The sequence below is a fragment of the Rhipicephalus sanguineus genome, chromosome 1 (genome assembly GCF_013339695.2).
Source record: "Rhipicephalus sanguineus isolate Rsan-2018 chromosome 1, BIME_Rsan_1.4, whole genome shotgun sequence".
Lineage (NCBI taxonomy): Eukaryota > Metazoa > Arthropoda > Arachnida > Ixodida > Ixodidae > Rhipicephalus > Rhipicephalus sanguineus.
The window spans coordinates 217,191,556-217,214,186 of NC_051176.1; the positions used below are offsets into that span (position 1 = coordinate 217,191,556).

The window sequence follows — 22,631 nt, forward strand, 5'->3', positions numbered from 1 at the left end:
TATGTCTGAGAACTTAGCTCTAATTTTCGTCGTCGTTCGTCTATGACTGCACGGAGTATGCCAGAGGCTGCTACTCCGCTCGATACCGTCCACCATCGAAAACAAGTGTTGTAAGCCTTAAAGACGACCTAAACAGCCGTGAAACATGCGTTGTTCCTTGTGACAGTGTTAATTCATCATCATCATCAGCCTGTCTACGCCCACTGCAGGGCAAAGGCCTCTCCCATGTTCCGCCAATCAACTCGGTCCTGTGCTTTCTGCTGCCACGTTATACCTGCAAACTTCTTAATCTCATCTACCCACCTAATTTTTTGTCTCCCCCTCACGCGTTTGCCATCTCTTGGAATCCAGTCAGTTACCCTTAATGACCACCGGTTATCCTGCCGACGTGCTACGTGGCCGGCCTATATCCATTTCTTCTTCTTAATTTCAACTATGATATCCTTAACCCCCGTTTGTTCCCTCACCCACTCTGCTCTCTTCCTGTCTCTTAAGGTTACACCTATCATTTTCCTTTCCATCGCTCGCTGCGTCGTCCTCAATTTAAGTTGAACCCTCTTTGTAAGTCTCCAGGTTTCTGCTCCGTAGGTAAGTACCGGTAAGATGCAGCTGTTATATACCTTCCTCTTGAGGGATAGTGGTAGACTGCCATTCATGATTTGATAGTGCTTGCCGAATGAGCCCCATCCCATCCTTATTCTCCTAGTTATTTCACTCTCATGGTTCGGCTCCGCGGTTACTACCTGTCCTAAGTAGACGTACTCCTTTACAACTTCCAGCGTCTCGCCACCTATCGCAAAGCGCTGTTCTCTGCCAAGATTGTTCCACATTACTTTAGTTTTATGCATATTAATTTTCAGACCTACTCTTCTACTTTCCGTATCCAGTTCAGTAATCATGAGCTGTAATTCGTCTCCCGCGTTACTCATCAATGCAATGTCATCAGCGAATCGCAGGTTACTGAGATACTCTCCATTAACTCTTATCCCTAATTCTTCCCAATCTAGGGTCCTGAAAACCTCCTGTAAACACGCGGTGAATAGCATTGGAGAGATCGTGTCTCCCTGTCGTACGCCCTTCTTTATTGGGATTCTGTCGCTTTCTTTATGAAGGACTATAGTGGCTGTGGATGCGCTGTAGATGTCTTCCATTATGTTTATATAGGCTTCGTCGATGCCCTGATTCCGCAGTGCTTGCATGACTGCTGATGTCTCCACCGAATCAAATGCCTTCTCGTAATCTATGAAGGCTATGTATAGGGGTTGGTTGTATTCCGCGCATTTCTCTATCACCTGATTGATAGTATGAATATGGTCTATTGTTGAGAAGCCTGTACGAAATCCTGCCTGGTCCCTTGGTTGATTAAACTCTAATGTCCTATTAATTCTGTTAGCAATTACTTTTGTGAATACCTTGTAGACAACGGACAGTAAGCTGATGGGCCTGTAATTTTTCAGGTCCTTGACGTCCCCTTTCTTATGGATCAAGATGATGTTGGCATTCCTCCAAGATTCTGGTATCCTCCCTGTCGAGAGACACTTCGTATACAGGGTGGCCAGTTTCTCTAACATAATCTCTCCACCGTCTTTCAGCAGGTCTGATGTTATCTGATCCTCACCAGCGGCTTTGCCTCTTTGCATTCCCTTTAGGGCTTTCTTTACTTCTCCTGTTAATACTGGTGGGATGTCAGATTCCTCTGGGATATTACTGCTTCTTACATTATCATCCTGCCTGTCTCGGCTGCTGTACAGATCTCTGTAGAACTCTTCCGCTACCTCAACTATTCTATCCATATTGGTTGTGACCTTGCCATCCTTGTCCCTTAATGCATACATCTGATTTTTGCCTATGCACAGTTTTGTCTTCGTAGCTTTGAGGCTTCTTCCGTTCTTTAGAGCATGCTCAATTCTCTCCATATTATACTTTCTTATGTCGGCTACTTTACGCCTATTGATCAACTTCGAAAGCTCCGCCAGCTCTATTTTGTCTGTTGCATTTGAGGCTTTCATAGCTTGACGTTTCTTAATGAGTTAATTAAGTAAGAGAAAATGAAAGGCAGGAAGGTTAGCTCATGTATGCACCGGCTGGGGTAAAGGGAGTGGAGACAGAGGGGGAGTAGGTGTAAAAATATCTAGAGAAGAAAACCCAAACACTAATATAATAATAATATCTGGGGTTTAAGGTCCCAAAACCACGATTTGATTACGGGGGACGCCGTAGTGCAGGCCTCCGGAAATTTCGACCACCTGGGGTTCTTTAACGTGCACCTAAATCTAAGTACACGGGTCTCAAGCATTTTCGCCTCCATCGAAAATGCAGCCGCCGCGGCCGGACACACACTAACGCGACGAGACGCGATGTTACTGTCTCATTCTGTCGCACAACCCGCAGGTCCATAAATACAGCAGCAATACGTTTAAAGCCCCAAGTCCTGAAACAGGTCAGGACCGGGCTCCCAGGACTCCCTCTTCCGCCAAGCAGTGACCATTCAGCTTTCTTTTCTTTTTTTTTTCTTCTTTTAAGTCGAGAGGAGCATCTTTTTCGCCACACTGCGACTGGGATTCACCCGGATAATGTGCCTGATCGCCTTCTCTTGACTTTATTATCATAATATGGGTATTATGGGCGGGCCCTTTTCTTTTCCTTGATAGCGCATGCTTCTTTGTCTCGGCGCCATTCTCGAATTCCTGAAGAAATCCTCCAGGCTCCACCATATGTTCCAACTTTTACTCGTTATAGCCAAGAAGATCCGCTATTGCGCGGCCCATCGCAGTCTCCACCGCTGATGGTGAAGTGCGTGAAATGTTTCTCAAGCTTTTCGTGGGACCACAACAGGTCCTTGCGCAAATATTCCCCGTGAAATATCTAGTTTCGCCTGTCTCTGCTCGAGCAAGACACCGTTATGGAGGGATAGAAGTTGTCGCTGCATCTCCGCATTAAACCTTTAACTCAGCTATTGTGTGTTTTGTCGCACGCGCACACGAGGAGAAATTAATATGTGAAGTGATCATTTGTTATTGATAATTTTCCTCATCAGTACATTCAATTATTGGGCGCAATCGCCGGCGTCGCCACTTTCATTTTAGGAGATTAGACATTATTATTATTATTATTATTATTATTATTATTATTATTATTATTATTATTATTATTATTATTATTATTAGTAGTAGTAGTAGTAGTAGTAGTAGTAGTAGTAGTAGTAGTGGTTCCTAATAAAAGGCACTGCGGACATCAGGGGTACGTAAAAACGACGTTCTTGAAGGTGGTGTGTGCTCGAAAAAGAAATAACGCTTCCTTTCCGTGAGCTCAGTTGCGGTCCTATGGACGCCGGCGGCTGCCGCGTCGGCATAAGTGAACGGCTCTGCGCAAACATCTCGCGGCGCCGTCCTATTTCAGCCTTCTTGCCGCCCACGCGTATACAGACACGTACTGCAGCTCGGAGCAACACCTGGCTAGGCGAGAAGCAGCTCTTCACTCGTCGACAGGCGCTGTGCACAGGTGCGCCCAGCAGCGAGCCCACAGCTGCTCTTTTTACAAAGCCCCCGCTGCTTTATGGCCGGCACGTCGAGCCGACATCCGATAAGCGAAATTCCAGTGACCGCGCTGGCAGAGACTATATAGTACCACCCAGACGAGCAGCGGTGAAACAGAACCTGTGTCGTCTTGCTAAAGCACCACGTAGCTGCCAAAATTTTGTTTTGTGCTTAAGTGCTTGCGTCTGCCGTGCCTGTCTGCTCCGCGACTTAGTATGCGTGAGAAATAAAATGTTCAATATGGCCAGCTAACTTACACTATAGGCGTTAATCAACTAAGAACCAATCTCACAATGTCTGTATTGTGTTCGTGGCGATTCCACCGATAATGACGCAGATAAATAAACTCTTAACTGTGGGACTTACATGCGGTGCTTGTGGTTTTCACCTGGCCTTATTGGATAACGCCGTCTGCACAGCTTGCGCAACGCTGGCCGAAAAGACAATCTCTTTAGAATGGTCCGAGATGTTGCCGCCTGTACTTATCGACTTTTCAACGTGAAGTTATTACGTAGGAAAAATACGCATGGTAATAGATAGCTCACTTTGGCACACATCCGTACGTACCCCGCTGTAATCGTACTTAAAAATATTAGCCTTTCCTGATTCTGAGGCTGGCCAGTAACAAGGAGCACTTAGTGAAGTAAAGCTTTGTAAATGTGGTCTCAGACTAAAATGAAATGGCCACAAATAATATCAAAACAGCGTTGTGAAGTGTCTGCGGCTATTGACCAATTGCGGTTCACGCTATTTTGCTGGTCGCGTCCACCGTTCACGAAATTTTAAATGCGAAGCATTTCTTAGCGAACTTCTGCGACTTTGAGCGTATCTATCTATCTATCTATCTATCTATCTATCTATCTATCTATCTATCTATCTATCTATCTATCTATCTATCTATCTATCTATCTATCTATCTATCTATCTATCTATCTATCTATCTATCTATCTATCTAGCCGCCTACGACTTTGTGCTCTCCTGGTCGCTTGGTTCATCGAATGTGCACCAAAATTGGTATGGCGTAACATGACTGTATGACGAACATAAATAACAAGTCATAACATGAAAATCATGACACGCATGTCATATACAGCATGATTTACATGCTACGCTCATGGTGCGCTGGCGGCCGTTTCGCTAGTTTGATATACACCAAAATTGGTATCTTGCGACGTGACTGTGTGACGAACATAAATAACACGAGTTAACATGAAAATCATGACACGCATGTCATGCACAGCATGACTTACGTGCCACGCTCATGGTGCGCTGGCGGCCGTTTCGCTAGCTTTATTTACACCAAAGTTGGTATCTTGCGACGTGACCGTGTAGCGAACATAAATAAAACGAGATAACATGAAAATCATGACACGCATTCTGTTGCAGCATCGTCCCGATGCTTGCAACAGAACATGCAAAGGAAAAAAACAAGTGCATACACAAATAAATTACAATAACAAAGGAAAAAGTAGAGTTCCCATGTTTGCTAACGTGCAAAAAACGGCTTAAGGCGCACGACATGGACGACTTCAGGTCGTGCGCGGCGTCGCTGAGAGTTCGTAATGCCGTCCGGGACGACCTCGTAGTCAAGAGCGCCGTGACGTCGAAGCACCTTGTATGGGCCGAAGTATCGCCGAAGAAGTTTTTCACTGAGCCCACGTCGGCGTATCGGCGTCCAGTCCCACACACGGTCACCGGGTTGGTATTCCATGTGGCGTCGTCGAAGATTATAGCGACGGCTGTCGACCCTCTGCTGGTTCTTGATGCGCAGGCGGGCGAGCTGTCGAGCTTCTTCGGCGCGTTGCAAATAGGCGGCAACGTCGAGATCGTCTTCGTCGGTGGCGGTTGGTAGCATTGCGTCGAGCGTCGTTGCCGGGCTCCTTCCGTAGACCAGCTTGTACGGCGTCATTTGCGTCGTTTCTTGCATGGCCGTGTTGTATGCGAAGGTCACATACGGAAGGATGGCATCCCACGTCTTGTGTTCGACGTCGACATACATGGCGAGCATGTCGGCGATGGTCTTGTTTAGCCGCTCGGTGAGGCCATTGGTCTGTGGGTGGTACGCTGTGGTCCGGCGGTGGCTTGTTTGGCTGTATCTCAGTATTGCCTGAGTTAGGTCAGCAGTAAACGCCGTACCTCTGTCGGTGATGAGTACCTCTGGGGCGCCATGACGCAGGAGGATGTTCTCAACGAAGAACTTGGCTACCTCGGCGGCACTGCCTCTGGGTAGGGCCCTTGTCTCGGCGTAGCGGGTGAGGTAGTCGGTAGCTACGACGATCCATTTGTTTCCTGTATTGGACGTCGGGAACGGCCCCAGTAAGTCCATCCCAATTTGCTGGAACGGCCGTCGAGGTGGCTCGATAGGCTGCAGAAGTCCGGCTGGCCTAGTCGGCGGTGTCTTGCGTCGCTGACAGTCCCGGCAGGTCTTGACGTAGCGAGTTACGTCGGCGACAAGGCGCGGCCAGTAGTACTTTTCCTGTATTCTTGCGAGCGTGCGAGACACACCCAGGTGTCCAGACATCGGGTCGTCATGCAGAGCCTGGAGGACCTCTGGTCGCAATGTCGAGGGCACTACGAGAAGGGAATCGGCTCGAAGCGGCGAGAAGTTCTTCTTAAGGAGAACGCCGTTGCGCAAGAAAAACGACGTCAGTCCTCGCGTGAATACCTTGGGAACAACGGTGGTCCTGCCCTCGAGGTATTCCACAAGGCCCCTGAGTTCTGGGTCCGCTCGCTGTCGTTCGGCGAAGTCTTCGGCACTTATGGTTCCCAAGAAGCAGTCATCCTCCATGTCGTCCTGCGGCGGTGGGTCGACGGGGGCGCGGGACAGGCAGTCAGCGTCGGAGTGTTTTCTTCCGGACTTGTAAACGACGGTTATGTCAAATTCTTGAAGTCGTAGGCTCCACCGTGCGAGGCGACCTGAAGGGTCCTTCAAGTTAGCTAGCCAACACAAGGCGTGGTGGTCGCTCACAACTTTGAAGGGCCGGCCGTAGAGGTAGGGGCGAAACTTCGATGTAGCCCAGATGATAGCCAGGCACTCCTTTTCTGGTGTGGAGTAGTTGATTTCTGCCTTTGATAGCGACCGGCTAGCATAACTGATGACCCTTTCGAATCCGTCGGTCTTTTGCACAAGGACGGCGCCGAGTCCTACGCTGCTTGCGCCGGTGTGGATTTCCGTATCGGCGTATTCGTCGAAATGCGCAAGTATGGGAGGCGTCTGCAGGCGTCGTTTCAATTCTTGAAATGCTTGAACTTGCGACGTTTCCCACCTGAACTCGACGTCGGCCTTCGTGAGTTGCGTCAGTGGCTCGGCGATCCGTGAAAATTCCTTGACGAAACGTCTGTAATAGGCGCACAAGCCGAGAAAACGGCGTACGGCCTTCTTGTCGGTGGGCGTCGGGAAGTCAGCGATGGCAGCTGTTTTCCGCGGGTCCGGGCGAACACCATCCTTGCTGATCACGTGACCCAAGAACAAGAGCTCCTCGTAAGCGAAGCGGCACTTTTCAGGCTTCAAGGTGAGTCCGGAGGTCTTGATTGCTTGAAGCACAACTTCAAGGCGCCGAAGGTGTTCGTCGAAGTTTGAGGAAAACACAACGACGTCGTCCAAGTACACGAGGCACGTCTGCCACTTCAAGCCGGCCAGTACTGTATCCATAACCCGTTGAAAAGTCGCAGGTGCCGAGCAAAGACCAAAGGGCATGACCTTGAACTCGAACAGGCCGTCTGGTGTTATAAAAGCAGTCTTTTCTCGGTCTCTCTCGTCGACTTCTATTTGCCAGTAACCGGTCTTGAGATCCATCGACGAAAAGTACTTTGCGTTGTGTAATCGATCCAGGGTGTCGTCTATCCGGGGAAGGGGATACACGTCCTTCTTCGTGACTTTGTTCAGGCGACGATAATCGACGCAAAAACGTAGAGTCCCATCCTTCTTCTTCACTAGCACCACCGGGGATGCCCACGGACTCTTCGACGGCTGGATGATGTCGTCGCGTAGCATTTCGTCGACCTGTTTCTTCACGGCCTCGCGTTCTCGCGTCGAAACTCTGTACGGGCTCTGACGGAGTGGTCTGGCGCTTTCCTCTGTTATGATGCGATGTTTTGCCACGGGAGTCTGCCTAATTCTTGACGACAACGAAAAGCAGTCCTTGTATTGCAAGAGCAGGGTTTTGAGCTGTTCTTGTTTGTGCTTCTGAAGGCTGGGATTGATGTCGAAAGCTGGTTGCGGCGCTTTATTCGTCGGAGTAGGCTCGGGAGAATCGGTGAGGCCGAAAGCATTGCTGGCTTCTACGATTTCTTCAATGTAGGCGACCGTCGTGCCTTTGCTCACGTGCTTGTACTCGTTGCTGAAATTCGTGAGCATAACTGTTGCTTTCCCTGCCCGCAGCTCTGCTACTCCTCTTGCGACGCAAATCTTGCGGTTAATCAAGTGGTGCTGGTCGCCTTCAACAACGCCTTCGAGGTCTGCTGATTTCTGAGTGCCGACGGAAATGATGATGCTGGAGCGAGGGGGAATGGTGACCTTTTCTTCCAGTACATTCAAGGCGTGCTTTCTTGGCGGAGTGTGCGGCGGTAGTGCCTTTTCCGTGGACAGTGTTATTGACTTAGACCTCAGGTCGATGATTGCACCATGAAGGCCTAAGAAGTCCATACCAAGGATGACATCTCTCGAGCAACGCGGCAGGATTACGAAGTTCGCGGGAAAAATCCGGTTGTTAACGATGAGTCTCGCTGTGCAGATTCCCTCCGGCGTTACGAGGTGACCTCCAGCTGTCCGGATTTCGGAGCCTTCCCAGGCTGTCCTAACTTTCTTCAGCTTCGTGGCGAACGGTCCACTGATGACAGAATAGTCGGCTCCGGTGTCGACGAGGGCTGTGATACTGTGGCCGTCGATAAGAACGTCGAGGTCGCTAGTTCGTCGTCTTGCGTTGCAGTTAGGTCGTGGCGTCGGGTCACGGCTACGTCGGTTTGTTCCGCTGCTTCCACGTTGCGTCGTCAGGTCTACTTGGGTCCGCGAGGCTTCGTCGTCAGGGCTCTGTCTGGTTCGCGTCGGGTCTTCAAGGTTTCGTCGTGGCATCGTCGTCGGCGGCGGAGGATCTTCGATGTTTCGTCGTGGCGTCGTCGTCGGCGGCGGAGGATCTTCGATGTTTCGTCGTACAGCAACCGCACCTCCATCGGTTGCTGCCCTTAGTTTTCCGGATACGGGCTAGGCGACCGGCCCCGGAATGGGCCAGTATACTGGCGGTGTTGGGGAGAGGCGTAGCGGCCTGGCGACTGTGATCGGGAAGGTCCTCGGGGGGGGTCCACTGCGCTCCTGACAGATAGTCGGCGATGTCACGTGGTCGTTCACCCTGCTGTGGACGCGGCGCGTCGATGGCGAACCCGCGCAGTCCCATCCGTCGGTACTGGCAGCGGCGGTAGGTGTGGCCGGCTTCTCCGCAGTGGTAGCAGAGTGGACGATGGTCGGGGGCGCGCCAAACGTCGGTCTTCCTCGGCGTGTGTCGCTGGCCGGTTGGCGGGCGGTACGGCGTCGGTGGTGGCGGCGGTGGTGCCTGGCGGCGGTGGTGCCTGCAGCAGCATAACTCATTGCTTGAAGCTGCGGCGGTGCCGGCTGAGGAACACCCAGTGACTCTTTGATTTCCTCGCGGACAATGTCTGCGATCGAATCCACTTGAGGCTGCGGCGAAGGTAACAGCTTGCGCAACTCCTCCCGCACGATCGCTCGGATGGTTTCGCGCAAGTCGTCGGTGGTTAGTGAGTGCACTTCGGAATAGGTTGCAGACAGCGGCGAGCGGTTGTACTGTTTCGTCCGCATGTCCAGTGTCTTTTCAATAGTCGTAGCCTCGGTGAGGAATTCGGCGACCGTCGTGGGCGGGTTGCGGACAAGTCCCGCGAAAAGTTCTTGTTTGACACCCCGCATGAGCAGGCGAACTTTTTTGTCTTCCGCCATCGCAGCGTCGGCCTGACGGAAAAGTCGAGTCATCTCTTCCGTGAAGATGGTGACGTTTTCGTTTGGCAGCTGCACCCGGGTCTCCAGCAAAGAAGCGGCTCTTTCCCTGCGGACGACGCTTGTGAACGTGTGCAGGAATACGCTGCGGAAAAGATCCCAGGTCTGCAGTGAGGACTCCCGATTCTCGAACCAGGTTCTGGCCGCGTCTTCGAGGTAGAAGTACACGTGACGCAGCTTGTCTTCATTGGTCCAGTTGTTAAAGGCGGCGACACGGTCGTATGTTTCAAGCCAGGTTTCCGGGTCTTCAAACGACGATCCGCGGAAGGTTGGCGGCTCCTTGGGATGCCGAAGAAGGATCGGCGCAGGCTGCACGGGGTCGGTCATCGTCGCTGCGGTCGATGTTGGGATCTGCGGCTGTCTGTCTTTTTCGGGAAGGAGCCCGTGCACTGGGCAGTCCCTTCTGCCTGCGGCTTGTTCGACGATCCGGGTTCTCCTTGCCGTCGTCCTCGTCGCGGCTTGGGCTTGGGTCAGCACTTCGCGGGGGCGTCCGGATCATGGAAGAAGCAGCACCTCCACCAGATGTCACGTGGTCGTGACGTCGACGAAGACAACAGTCAGCACGTCCGAGATGAAACTGTTTATTTGGCCGAACTTGTGGCCGAGAAACTGAGAACTAGAACTACAGCAATACACGCTGTACTATGATAGCGGCGAACAGGGCGTCGTCCGTCGATCAACTGACAAGCGGTCAAGCGCGTCGGCTTTTATACAGGCGCTATGGAACTTTCCAGCAATATCGATGGTGGCGGCGTTATCTCTCGACAAAGCTGGAACATTCGCGTGCGGCACGCAATCTTAACAAAACGATCTACTAAAATCGTGAAGCTTCTCGAACACTGCTTCACGGCCACCGTCGAGCGTTGATAACCATCCTTGCTGGTCAAACTCGAACACATCAAAATAAAAGAAGAAGCGGGCGTGGCAATATACACCAAAATTGGTATCTTGTGACGTGACTGTGTAACGAACATAAATAACACGAGTTCACATGAAAATCATGACACGCATGTCATGTACAGCATGACTTACGTGCCACGCTCATGGGGTGCTGGCGGCCGTTTCGCTAGCTTGATATACACCAAAATTGGTATCTTGCGACGTGACCGTGTGAGGAACATAAATAACACGAGTTAACATGAAAGTCATGACATGTATGTCATGTACAGCATGACTTGCGTGCCACGCTCATGGGGCGCTGGCGGCAGTTTCGCTAGCTTGATCTACCCCGAAATTGGTATTGCGCGACGTGACTGTATGACGAACATAAAAACTCGAGTTAACATGAAAATCATGACACGCATTTTCCTCAATGACATACAAGACGATGTATGCAGCTTTTCGCTCGCTGCTTCGCATTACATCGATTCCCACAATGCGTGGGATCTGCCAGCTTTTTTCTTTTGTGAGTTTTGTCCTCGGCAAGCCAACATCGCACGATAGCTTCGTTATTACAGCGATCACTATCTTGAGTTGCGATAACTTAATACGCCTGAAAATGACGAAAACGCTATGTTATACATAAATGGTGTTGTCTGCGCACGAATCACGTGACCTGAGTTCATCAAGATGAACTCAGGTCACGTGATTTGACCTAAATGACCTGAGATGACTCAGGTCATTTAGTGCTTCGTTATAGCTTCTTGCGCATTGGCCGGCTATTGGTCGGCGCTGGCCATATTAACTAAGGTAGCTACCGTAGACAAATCCCCCCCCCCCAAAAAAAAAAGAAAGAATGGAAAATTACCGTTCGCATGTAGATACCACAAAAACATACGAAAACCTGCATAAAGAAAGGTCGAACCCCCCCCCCCTTGAAATAAAATGCTGGCTACGCCCTTGGTGGCAGCTTAGTTGATATGACGAACGTCTCGTTTGGCAAGCATTTGCTATTGCAAAGTAGTACTGTTCGATGCCGCTCTAACTAAAAAAACAGCTCCGACAAAATAAATGCCCCTGGGGCCTAATTTACAAAGCGTTTCGTTCGAAAGTGCCATTTACCAGCAGCTTTCGTGCATGATATGTCCAGCACCAGGATATGTCGGCGCTCGCTCTTACCAACGTTTATAGCGTAAGAATTTTTTGGGTATACAGGCCCTGCTGCACTGCACTGGTTTTGTGAATACGGAGACGAGATGCTTTTCCACAAAAACCGAATAGATGTACGCTCTCTCACGAAACTCGCCTCGCGCACGCACGTTCAGCCGCGGTGAGCAAACCGTCGTTTCTGTACGTGTTGCTCTCGCGCATCGCAGGGCCTGCCGAGCACTGCGCTCTTCTGCCGAGTTGCCGCTGCTACGTGTCAGCAACTCAGCGCGTCGTCAGGCCGCGGTCACATTAAGGGCGACGGCGTGAAAATGCCACAGAAGAAAGAGGGAAAGCTCGCGCTACGTGCGCTTTTATACACGGACAGATACGACGCCGCGTCGAGAAGCGTCTCTCCACGGTCTAAAGATATCGCCCACACGAAAGCGTAGCAGCCATAAACATTTGTGCCTCGAAAATGCCGTATTTCTCGTGGAAGCAGGCCAAGGCAAACAGCGAGCTCTCGGGTGGGATCAAGGACCTTTGGTCGACGTCGAGGAGACCATTTCTTTTTCCTTCCGACCTTTCTTTATTTTTATCCCTGAACAAAGTCATTGCGCTGAAACCTATTCGCGCTTCACGTAGTAACGCTGGCTACGTTTCGTGAAATTAGGGATGATATGGCCAAGACGGAGGGGGCGGGAGGATGGGGGAGAGTGTGACGCTTCTTTCTTTTTTTCTCTCGGGTGGGCTAGGCGTAACGTTCTCGGGTAGCAGCGGGGGAAGGAAGGTGACAAACTGAATTGGCACATTCTGCAACTTTAACTACAACAGCCTTCACTATGGCATAGTGCTCGCGCCCCTTACCCCATACCCCAAACGACCCTTTAGACTTTAGTGAGAAGAAAACGATAAAGAACTGGCATGTTATGTGAGTGACAGAAAGTTCATGAGATCAAATTATTGTGCTTCAAGTGAACCATGCCCGTTTAACCGTAGACTATTATTGCTTTCTTTACTGAAAAAGAAGGAAGAACGTAAAAAAATACCTCAACATTATTCTCACTTTTCATTTGTGATCGTTGCACGAAACTTCCCTGCCCTATAACTTTCTAGAGCGCAGCTCTTAGGCGCCCGTTCTTACGTTGAGCGGCGTCGCCGTCACCGTCGGGGGCGTAACCGCGCGAACGAGTACGTGCCACAGGAATTGGCCAAGCCCCACTACCGTGAACAGCGACTGCGAGTGTCAAACGAAAACGAAGTATGCGCCACGGGAAAGACCCTATGCAGGCGTCGTGTCGGGCAAATAATCGCGCTAACATATGTAAAATAGCGTGGTAGAAGAGTAAAATAACAACCGGTCATCACACAATGCTAATTGCGGAACGAGTGCGTGGTTTAATGCTTCCCACCCACTGCAAAGTGCTAAGCCATAATTCTCCATCGTCATTAGCCACATGCAGCATCAACAAAGTGCACATAATACAACAATTATGATTTATGGTGTAGTCGATACCTTGCCGAAAAGCAAAACTTCAAACATAGTTGGCCTTGCCCCAACACGAAGCTGCGCTCAGAATTCGTGTTAGGCAGTATCGTAATCGTTTATGGCGTAGTCGATACCTTGCGGAAAGGCAAAATTTCAAACACAGTTGGCCTTGCCCCATTTGCCCCAACACGAAGCTGCGATGAGAATTCGCATTAGGTAGTATCGTAATCACTGGTGATTTTTTTTCTCTCTGTGCTCTACCGCCTTGAGCAGTAGCGTTCCTCAGGACCTAAATAAAGTTCTCTGCCTGCCTGTCTGTCTGTCTGTCTGTCTGTCTGTCTGTCTGTCTGTCTGTTATTCTCCCTCTCTCTCTCTCGTTCTCTCGCTCCCTCTCTGTTGCTATAATGGAAAGACACTATGCTCCTTTCCACGTTTGAATAGGTGACAAGAACACTATCTTTTCGTACTGTTTCTTTCAGTTGCAACGGTGATGCTGACTGGCAGAATCTTAGACGCGCTAGCTAGTAACAACATTGCTGGTTTTGTCTGATGTTACAGTAACTGTCATCCGTTATCTGTAAAGTTGCGCGTTTCCTATGATCCCTGTGGCGTTATAACTTCATGTTGACGCCCAGTAATACTGAACCTCAAACGCTGCTATGCCTAAGCGCGGCACAAAGGCTTCATCAGTATCGCGGACACGTCGTTCAGTGCCATGCGTACGGTGGTGATTCGAAGTTCAGAGGGGCGTTTTTCGCCGACCTTGAAATAGTCAGGCTTTTGACAGCCATCGATAATCTCATTAGATAACGACGAAGAAACGCTTATGCAGTATTCCTCTTTACAGATAATCGTAGAGCGTAAACAGTTACACCGGGCCGTTGCTGCACTAAATCCCTTTTCGTTGTCTTTGCCTATCCGTATTCGACAGCAGAGTTTCAGCACATTTTCGCTCCTCAAGGCATGCTCGATTTAGAGGCGCCGATTCTTAAACTGTGCAACTTGGTGACATTTAAAATCTGTTATTATGATGAATACATTACATTTCTACAAGGAGATGCCATTTTTTTTATTCTGCCTTTATTGCATCACCCGCATCGGAGCTGCAACCTAGCAGCGTTTGCCGGCAGTTGCCTCCTTATACAAGGGAAATAACCAGATTTGAGTTGGTTTCAGTGTTGTGATACACCGTATACGGTCAAACATGTCGGTACAGTCGCCATGGCTATTGCGTATTCTACTGCCACGGTGAAGCCGTATGGCGTTCGTGTGATGAAAAGTGTCGCCTACGGAGAACCATGCATTAGGGGGGCGAACTATATGTACATCCGTGAGCCGTTGCTGTATACGGACCATGGAAGCGCGAGCCGAAATCACTTTCTGTGCCGTCTGGTCGCGAGCCGTCCGCTGTCGTGAGCATTGCTTCGGGGGATAGCTGTCGAGATCATTACTCTGACGGAATTTGTCAGAGAAATGCTCTCGACAGCAGACGCCTTGCCACTAGACGGCGCAGACGGCAAAGGTATGCGGACGGCAATGGTCCGTATACTTTTGCTCACGGGTGTATGTACATACACTCAGCATATGAATCACGGCGTCTTGGAACGAAACTGAACGCATATTTTGCCGATGCTTGCTCGAGTAAAGTCTGCTTGCTGAGCATTTTGCGGAGCGTGTTGACTTATATAAAGTGACAGCTCAGCAACGCTACAGAAGCAGGCAGTACATGCCTCCTTTTGGCGGAAAAACAATAGTAGTTAGTCTTTGAGAAGACTAGATTGCGACCAACTTGTTGGGAACAGAAAGGTCGTGTGCTGCAGCGTGCGATGTTTAGGTGTGCAGCCTTTGTGAAACATTAAACTCTGGCCGAAACACAGAGCTTCTTGTTTATGAGCGCTGTTTGCCGTTGAAAAGCAGCCTGTCTTATATAAATTAATTAATAAGTAATTCATGGTGCTTTACGTGTCAAAAGTGCGATATGATTAAGAGGCATGCCGTAGTGGGGCGCTGCGGGTTAATTTCGACCGCCAGGGGTTCTTTCACGTGCACCTTAATTTAAGCACACGAGTGTTTCTGCATTTCGCCCCCATGGACATGCGGCCGCCCTGGTGGGCAATCGAACCCTCATCCTCGAGCTTAGCAGTCGAACACCATAGCCGCTAAGCTACCACGGCTGGTTATATTCGATTGAAATGTCCGTCATTGCGATTGGCTGAAGTTTGCTGCTGGGAACCATACTGGCGAAAAAGGTTTTTACAGCAGAGCTGCTATGGGTCGAGGTTTGCCGTGTGCCGTAGAGAGAAAATTATCATCATCATGAACCGGCACGCGCTCTCTACGTCCTCTTCTGCATCACCTTCCTCTACTTCCTCTTCCGCTTCACTTCCAGAATGTGCGCCGATTTGTCCGGCGTGGGATGCAATAACTCTGATGTGCGAGCGAACGAGTACAGAGAGAGAGAGAGACAGAAAGAGAAAGAATGATAGAGAAAGAGAGAAATTCTTGGCGAACAAAAGTTCTTGGCGAGGCGAGATTCGAACCCGCGTCCCCACGATCCGAATGCGAACGTCGTAACCATTCGGCTATCCAGGCACGCTAGCAGCCTTGGTAGCATAGCCTTGGATAGCATAGTGTAGAAAGGGGGTGGGAAAGGGATGTAAGGGTGAGGAGGGAAGGAGGAGTGGACAAAGAGTACAGAGAGAGAGAGAGAGGAGAGAAAGAGAGAGAGAAAGAGATAGAAAGAAAGGGAAGAAAGAGTGAAAAAGATAGAAGGCGAGAGAACGACTACAGAGGGAGAGAGGGGGGAGAGAGAGAATAAATACACAGAAAAAAAGAGAAAGAAAGGGAAGAAAGGCAGAAAAAGGTAGAACGACAGAGAAAGAAATAGAAATAGAGAGAAAGAGATAGAAAGACACAGACTCACACAAAAAAAGAGACTAAAAAATAGAGCAAGCATAGTCATGTACAGTATAGTATAGCAAGCGGTGGGAAAGAAACAGGTGAGAGGGTAAAAGCCTAGCCAAGCCAGGACCAGCTAGGTGCCCACGAGCTCTGCAGTGACCCAGCCTTGCGCGACCTTGTGCAATCTACGCTAATTTTGTTTGTTTATGCGGACTCTGGGACCTAACTCACAAAGGTTTTCATTAATAAGTGCTTTCTGCTGTTAGCAGACCACCTTTGCTTAAGTGCCTATATTACGATTGGCTGGCATCTGGTCATCGAAGCAGCTATAGCGCAGGAATCCTGTTTTAAATAAAGACACCGTTGAAAAGCCGAGGGAGACAAGCTCTTGTCTATTCTCTCTTTCAACAAAAAAGTAGCCTTAAAAGCGTTGTCTCAGTTCTGAAACAGGGACCGTATTTACAAAGCTTTCCGTTCTTAAATGCTCTTTGCATTGTCTGGCCCTCTTTGCTAATGATATGTTCGGCACTAGGATTGGCTAAATGTGTTTGTTATGAACGATTCAAACGTAAGTGGTTCTTGTCAATACGGGCCCACATTGCAAATACGGCGAACACTGGGATTTAAGAAGGTTACAGCAAATTCGTGAGCACTTTACTAACATATCATCTTGCTCTGAATTTGAAAAACTTTTCTTTCGTAAGTGTTCTATGCCATTGCCCGCGGTCGCCTTTTCTAATGATATGCCTGGCATCAAGATCGGCCACATTTTTTCTCTCACGAACAATTCTGGCGCAAATTTCTAGTGCGAATATGGGCCCATCTTTTAAAGTACCGAAGCCCGAGGCTTTAAGTGCAGCGCCGCAGGCGCATGCTTTATCAGGCGGGATAGAACGCCTTTGATAATGTCCCGCATGCAAGGAAGCTCGCCCAGATGCCTGTGCGTTTTCGACAGCGCTGGTGCTTTCCTCAGAAATTTTCATCGTACATACCAGCGCGTCAAGACACTTGCAGGCATTTCCCGAAGGAATATTTTATCGAAGCTCGAGAACGAGTTGGAGAAGCTCCTGTAGCATTACGGGATAAATTATCGGGGGTCTGTAGGACATGCGACTGCATACGGCTTCAGCTGCAGGAGCGAAGATCTTAAGTGCTCAGAGTTCTTTTCGAGAAACCTTCCAATTATTCGCAATGGGTTCTTTAAATGACTAAGAACAAGCGCAGCAGTTTTTTTTTTTGGCCATGCAATATGCGCTGACAAAGTCACTGAACATAAAGGATAAGTTAAAACACATACAAGCCTGACTTGAAGAATACAGGCAGATTATAAGTGCCGAGAAATAATTTGTATTTCTCGCCTTTTTGCGTGCGTATTACATGCGTTCTTTATATGGCTCTTATTATATACACCGTATCAAGAGTTACAAAGGAAGCCACACAGGGCCCATTCGGTCACTATCGAGCCTGAACGGGGGGGTTGAATTTCTTGATCCGGACTGGCTCATTTGTGCCAACTGCGGATTGAATCCGATCGTGGTCGAGAAATTTGATACCACTGGGGCACAATCGCCTTCAAAAGTAGGACGTGTGACACCAGCATTAGCTTCGTGGCCCGGAGTTGTGGCATCGACTGGTAACTCTCATAATAACGCGACAATGTATAAATTAAATTGCAGCAGTATCGACCTACATAAGGCTGTTTCATTCTGAACTGTATTCTCACGGCCCCCGCGGGGGAGAACAATGATTTCCCCACAACGTGAAGCTGGAAGCGCTAAAATAGTGCGACCCTGTTAACGCTTCCGGGTCGCCAAGGTACCCTTGCCGCCGTTGCTAAAACGCGCCTTGAGCCGCAAACCCCAGAGCTGGCACTGCGCCGGGCGGGCCCGGCAAGCGAGAAAAACCGCGCGGCTCAGACCTAAGTGGCCACCAAGTAAATACAAAACGCTGACGTTCGCCGCATTCTTGTCACTGCGGTTTATTTTTATCCATTTTTCTTTTTGTTCACGGCTAACATTGCGATACAAGTGGCGAGAGAGCTGATGGCGGTTAGCCGTGGCTTCGCAGAGTTTATAAATATTTCCTCTTAGAGCACGGTGCTTCCAGTAAAGCACCGCGCCTCTCGAGAAGTGGCCTGCCAGGACTTCGCTTCTTTAGAGGGAGGTTGCAAAAACTGTCCGGTGTTTTTTTTTTTTTTTTTTTAAGGAAACCGCGCTGACCTTTTCTATGCTTAAGTGCAGTCATCCTTGTCCAATGAGATCCTTTATGGATGGGGTTACTTCTGGTTATGAATCCAACTGCTTGTGGACACTACACGACATAGTGAAGAAACAAACGTTTCAGCGCTGTTTGCAATGTGTATACTATACCGGTGCATGAAAATGCAGGTATATTGCATTTTGATGTAGCTATGTTTGAATGAAATTAGCGAAACTGAGTACTTTCTGGTAATTATCGCGTCATGAGAATTCAGCATATATATTTTTATGTGCGATCTGCGCCTCCTCAACAATTGATGCAGGCGTTATAAGTTCGCTCGTAAATGCATTTTTGAAAGCTGTAGTAGTCTCATGTCAGAGGTTGGGCGTGCATTTGATGACCGCCTGCAGCGTATACGTTTCTACCTAGCGTTCCAGTGCGTTTTACACAGCATGCGTCAGGTGATGCGAACATGTGCGCCTCTACATAACGTCCGGCTACATTAAAGACTTACCTGGGAGCACTCGAAAACGGCTGTGTCGCAACCTAACATAGTAACGACGACTGTTGCATATATAAGCGCGGTAGGTGCTTGACTGCCAATGCGGAAATAGGTCGTTCAGTCTGCGCCGCTTGAATTGCCCTCCTGGGTTAGCGTCCGTGTGTTTACATACGCTGCGCTGCTCGATTTGGCTGAAATGTTAACTGGCGTGCCCACCAATTCTGCAGATTCTGTGAACCCGCTTCGGAAAAATCTGCAGATAAAACGCGAGTTTAGTCGTTAACCTGCATAAGCCCTGCCGAAATGAGTTGGCTGCCGCATAACAAGACATCCTTTTGTTTCCTGTACGACATCAACCATCATCATTTTTCTCTCGTTCCCATGGAACGAGTGTAGTAAAAGCTCTCACGCCACTGAATCACACAAAACTTTCGTCTACGACTCTGCGAGGTGTGAATATATGCAAGAAAGCACTACATTGCTGTACGTGTATAACATTTCGCTTTATGCGTGATAAAAACACGTATCTTTTTAGCCACTAGATAAGTGCGACGAAAACTTGAACTACCGCTTTTTTTTTCATGTTTTGTAGAAGAACTTTTTTTCCGTGCTCCACCGAGGGGAAAAACAAAGCCAAGTGACGCAATGTTTCGGATATGATGAAAACCAGCGACTCGTTGCCGGACAATGGAAAAGTTATCGAAAACAAAAACAGAAATAATAATATGGCTCAAATAAATTAGGCGAAGATAAATGCCAGTAGCATAAAATGTTTAGCAATGACCGCCCGGAGCAAGCTGTTCACCTCTCCAGCCAATTACGGTGACCAGGTGCACACGAATGCTATATCGTAAGCTGAGCTGCTTCATTTATGCATCCTTCAACGCACGTTCAACTCGGTGACAGAGGTACAACTCTACGACACATGATGTCACTTATGCCAGATGGCAGCACACCATCTTATCACGATGGTGTCCAACCAATAATGCTATAGACACTTCCATGTTGGTCCGTGCTTGAGACAATTGCTTAAATAACAATCACCCCGTGGATTCGTCGCACACTGTTACGTGCTACAGAAATTTCTCGATCTGTCTTGAAAGGGCTAAATCACACGTTGGTACCGCACTTGCCTACTTAGACATTGCATAGTTTCGTGCGACAGCTCCGTGCCAAACCTCCTGACACATGTTCTTGGACTTTCCTCGCTGCAGACATACGTGATGGCCAGCTCCGGTGGTGCCAAGGTGTGCTGGATGCTGATCTGGTTGCTGCTGCTCATCTTCGTCGCCTTTTGGGTTGCCTCATTCGCTGCCTTCTGGTACATCCTAGTGTATGTGCTGGTGCCCTGCGTACCGGCCGCCAAGGACGTGGCCGCGCTGCTGCACCGCGGCGTGCTGCTGCCGTACTTCTGCTCCGACAACCTGGTCAACGGCAGGGACATCAACAGCGGCGTCCAGTTCATATGCTCTGGAGGCACCGTGCCCACCTGAGCTGTTCGCTTGACGCTCCTACCATTGGCCACGTACAGAACGCCAGCGGCACGTCGTGTGTGTGTGTGTGTGTCTTCATCAACCTCCAGATTCTGACGGGGAGTCTCGCTCCACAGCGCCGGCCGCGCATCCAGAAAAAGGAAAACGGAAAGGGCACGTTCACTTCGTGCGGCTATTTATAATGCAGTCTTCCAATGCGGCGCTTTCTCACCGGCGAGATTCAAGGGCGCTCAACCGTGACAACTGCCTGGAGTGCAAACAAGGGGGTCGCGAAATTGTGAAAGCGAAAAGGCACTGCTTCAAAATATCTCTTCACCCAGTTAATTAGAGACTATATAGTGGCGGCGTCTCGGCGATGACTGTTTCGGGATTAAATTGTCCGGAGCCGGAAATTTGAGGGCAGCTCGTGTCCTAGTCAAATAAAGTGCGACGAAATGTTTAGTACATCGTATATTTATTGGGTTGCACAAAGGCTTTTTTATAAGCTGTTTCACCGAAGAAGAGGATGGGGGGAATATGAAGCAAACAAAGAGTGTTTTTTTATCGCCATTTAACAAGTGTAACCACTCTAAGTTTGGAGAGTGCCATCGTCATTTTCATTAATGTATGTTATTTTTGTTGGCGGCGGACGGTTTGTTTCGTTTTGAAGCTAATACACAAGCAAGGAAACTAGGGGTTATGGAAGAAAAGCTTTTACGGTACATATTGGCCTGAGCGATTTTCGGTATACAGCAACGCTGCTAGGACTTCTAATTATGAGGCCAACTCATTCTGAGCAATAACTCATCCTTTGGTTTTTAAATAAGTTTCTTGGCGAGTATAAATAATATCTACGTACATCTCATAACTGAAACTTTTTACTCTTTTTTTTTCTTTTGCTGAAGGACGAGTGTCAGACAGTATACTAGTATCGTTCTAATGCATTTGATTGCAAATGAGAGTGGTCGTGAATGCGCTGTTTATTTGTGTCGGGAACGTGCATATATGGCAGATATTTTCTTGTCTGAAGTTACTATTGAACTTATGACTACTGGTAATGCTGGTGTAGATTGCAGTGCAGGTGTTCTGGTTGAGTTTGTGTTGAGTTCGTGGTGGTTTGGGACTACCAGTGGCGACTATGTTGTGTATGTGTCCGTGCGTCAACCATGTGTGCCTATCGTTGTTACACCATTAAAAATACAAAGGCTCATTGACCACTGTGTATTGTTATTAAGAGGTTAGCGACAAATAAGCCGCCGCATGACATTGAGACTCACTTCAATGGATCCTTTAAATTCACTCTTTAAGACAATTTTTTAAGACATTTTTTTCAAGAAAATTTAGTAACTAACTCTCCATAGCCATAAGTACTGTAACACATTCGCGCTCGTCCACGTCGTCACCCTGTTAATTCTCTCCTTCTTTCTCTTTGTACGGTTGAAAGTGTACACACTGCTCTGCTCCAGCCGTGAACGCCACTAAATAGCTGTGCTATTAACTTCAGTCCACAGCAGTTTCGTCAAAGTCGCGAAGAAAACGATAATTTGGGCCCATAAAGACACACTGCAGTAGCATATTCATTTCTTTCGAAGACAATACGTATTAGGGTGCAATTATCCGTTTCACTAAAACTGCAGAAAAAAAAGCTTTAAAAAAAGCCTTACTTTCATGGAGCCTTTGCGGCAGAGCTCTGGCTTCGCGTACTTAAAAGTCTTTGTTGCCTTTGATAATATAGACGGAGGACAGGGTAGAAGAGCTTGTTTTCTATGCTTGACTACGTGCCACGTCGCTCGTGACAGACCTTAACCTGAACAACTCGATAGCACTTTTTTCTGTTGACGGATCACGTTATAAAAGGAAAGCCCAACGCAGTCCACCCATCGCGAGATTTAAGGCAGGAATATTGGCGCTACTGAAATACCATTGTACCTTCAACTCTACATGTCTGATAACTATTTGATGATAATTTGAGTGACGAGCCACAATGACTGATGAAGAACCCTATCGGTAGAGCCGTGTAACTTGGATTTGCGATTAGTTAAGCAGCTTGTTTTAGTGTATACGCTTTGTTGAACGTACACAGATTACTACCGTATGAGTGTGGCATGTCAAGTGTTGCGTTGGCCGTCTTGGTTCTGATCTCTGCAAAACGAATTAAACCATGTGCTGCTCACCACGAAGTCATCTTTCTTTGCATATAGAATGCATGCGGCGCTGTATAAGGTCAAAATAGGGAGCGGTTTCTGGGGCAATATTTTCAGGGGAAGAATATATTTGGTTAGAAGTGACATTGCGACTACAACAGAAAGATACCGAACGCGAATGTGCGCAAACCGACATTTCTTATTCCGTGTTTTTGTTTAATCTTGTCCCGCCTTCGTGAATATTAACTTATTTGACTTCACCACATTCTACTAAATGTACTCTGCTTCTGAACACAAATCAACGTACAGAAAGCCGCGCTGTCACCATACCCTATTGTGAGCATGCGGCACGTTAGGGAGA

General features: G+C 48.5%; 1 protein-coding gene across 1 annotated transcript in view; it reads left to right on the plus strand.

Moving 5' to 3' along the window:
- LOC119371954 (uncharacterized) overlaps positions 1-20,588 on the plus strand; it is a 35,702-nt gene extending 15,114 nt beyond the window's left edge. Inside the window, exon 2 of the mRNA XM_037642404.2 lies at positions 19,869-20,588. Within this exon, the coding sequence (XP_037498332.1) occupies positions 19,878-20,147 (270 nt within the window). The 5' untranslated portion in view covers positions 19,869-19,877 and the 3' untranslated portion in view covers positions 20,148-20,588. The remainder of the gene's footprint in view (positions 1-19,868) is intronic.
- Positions 20,589-22,631: the final 2,043 nt, after the last annotated feature.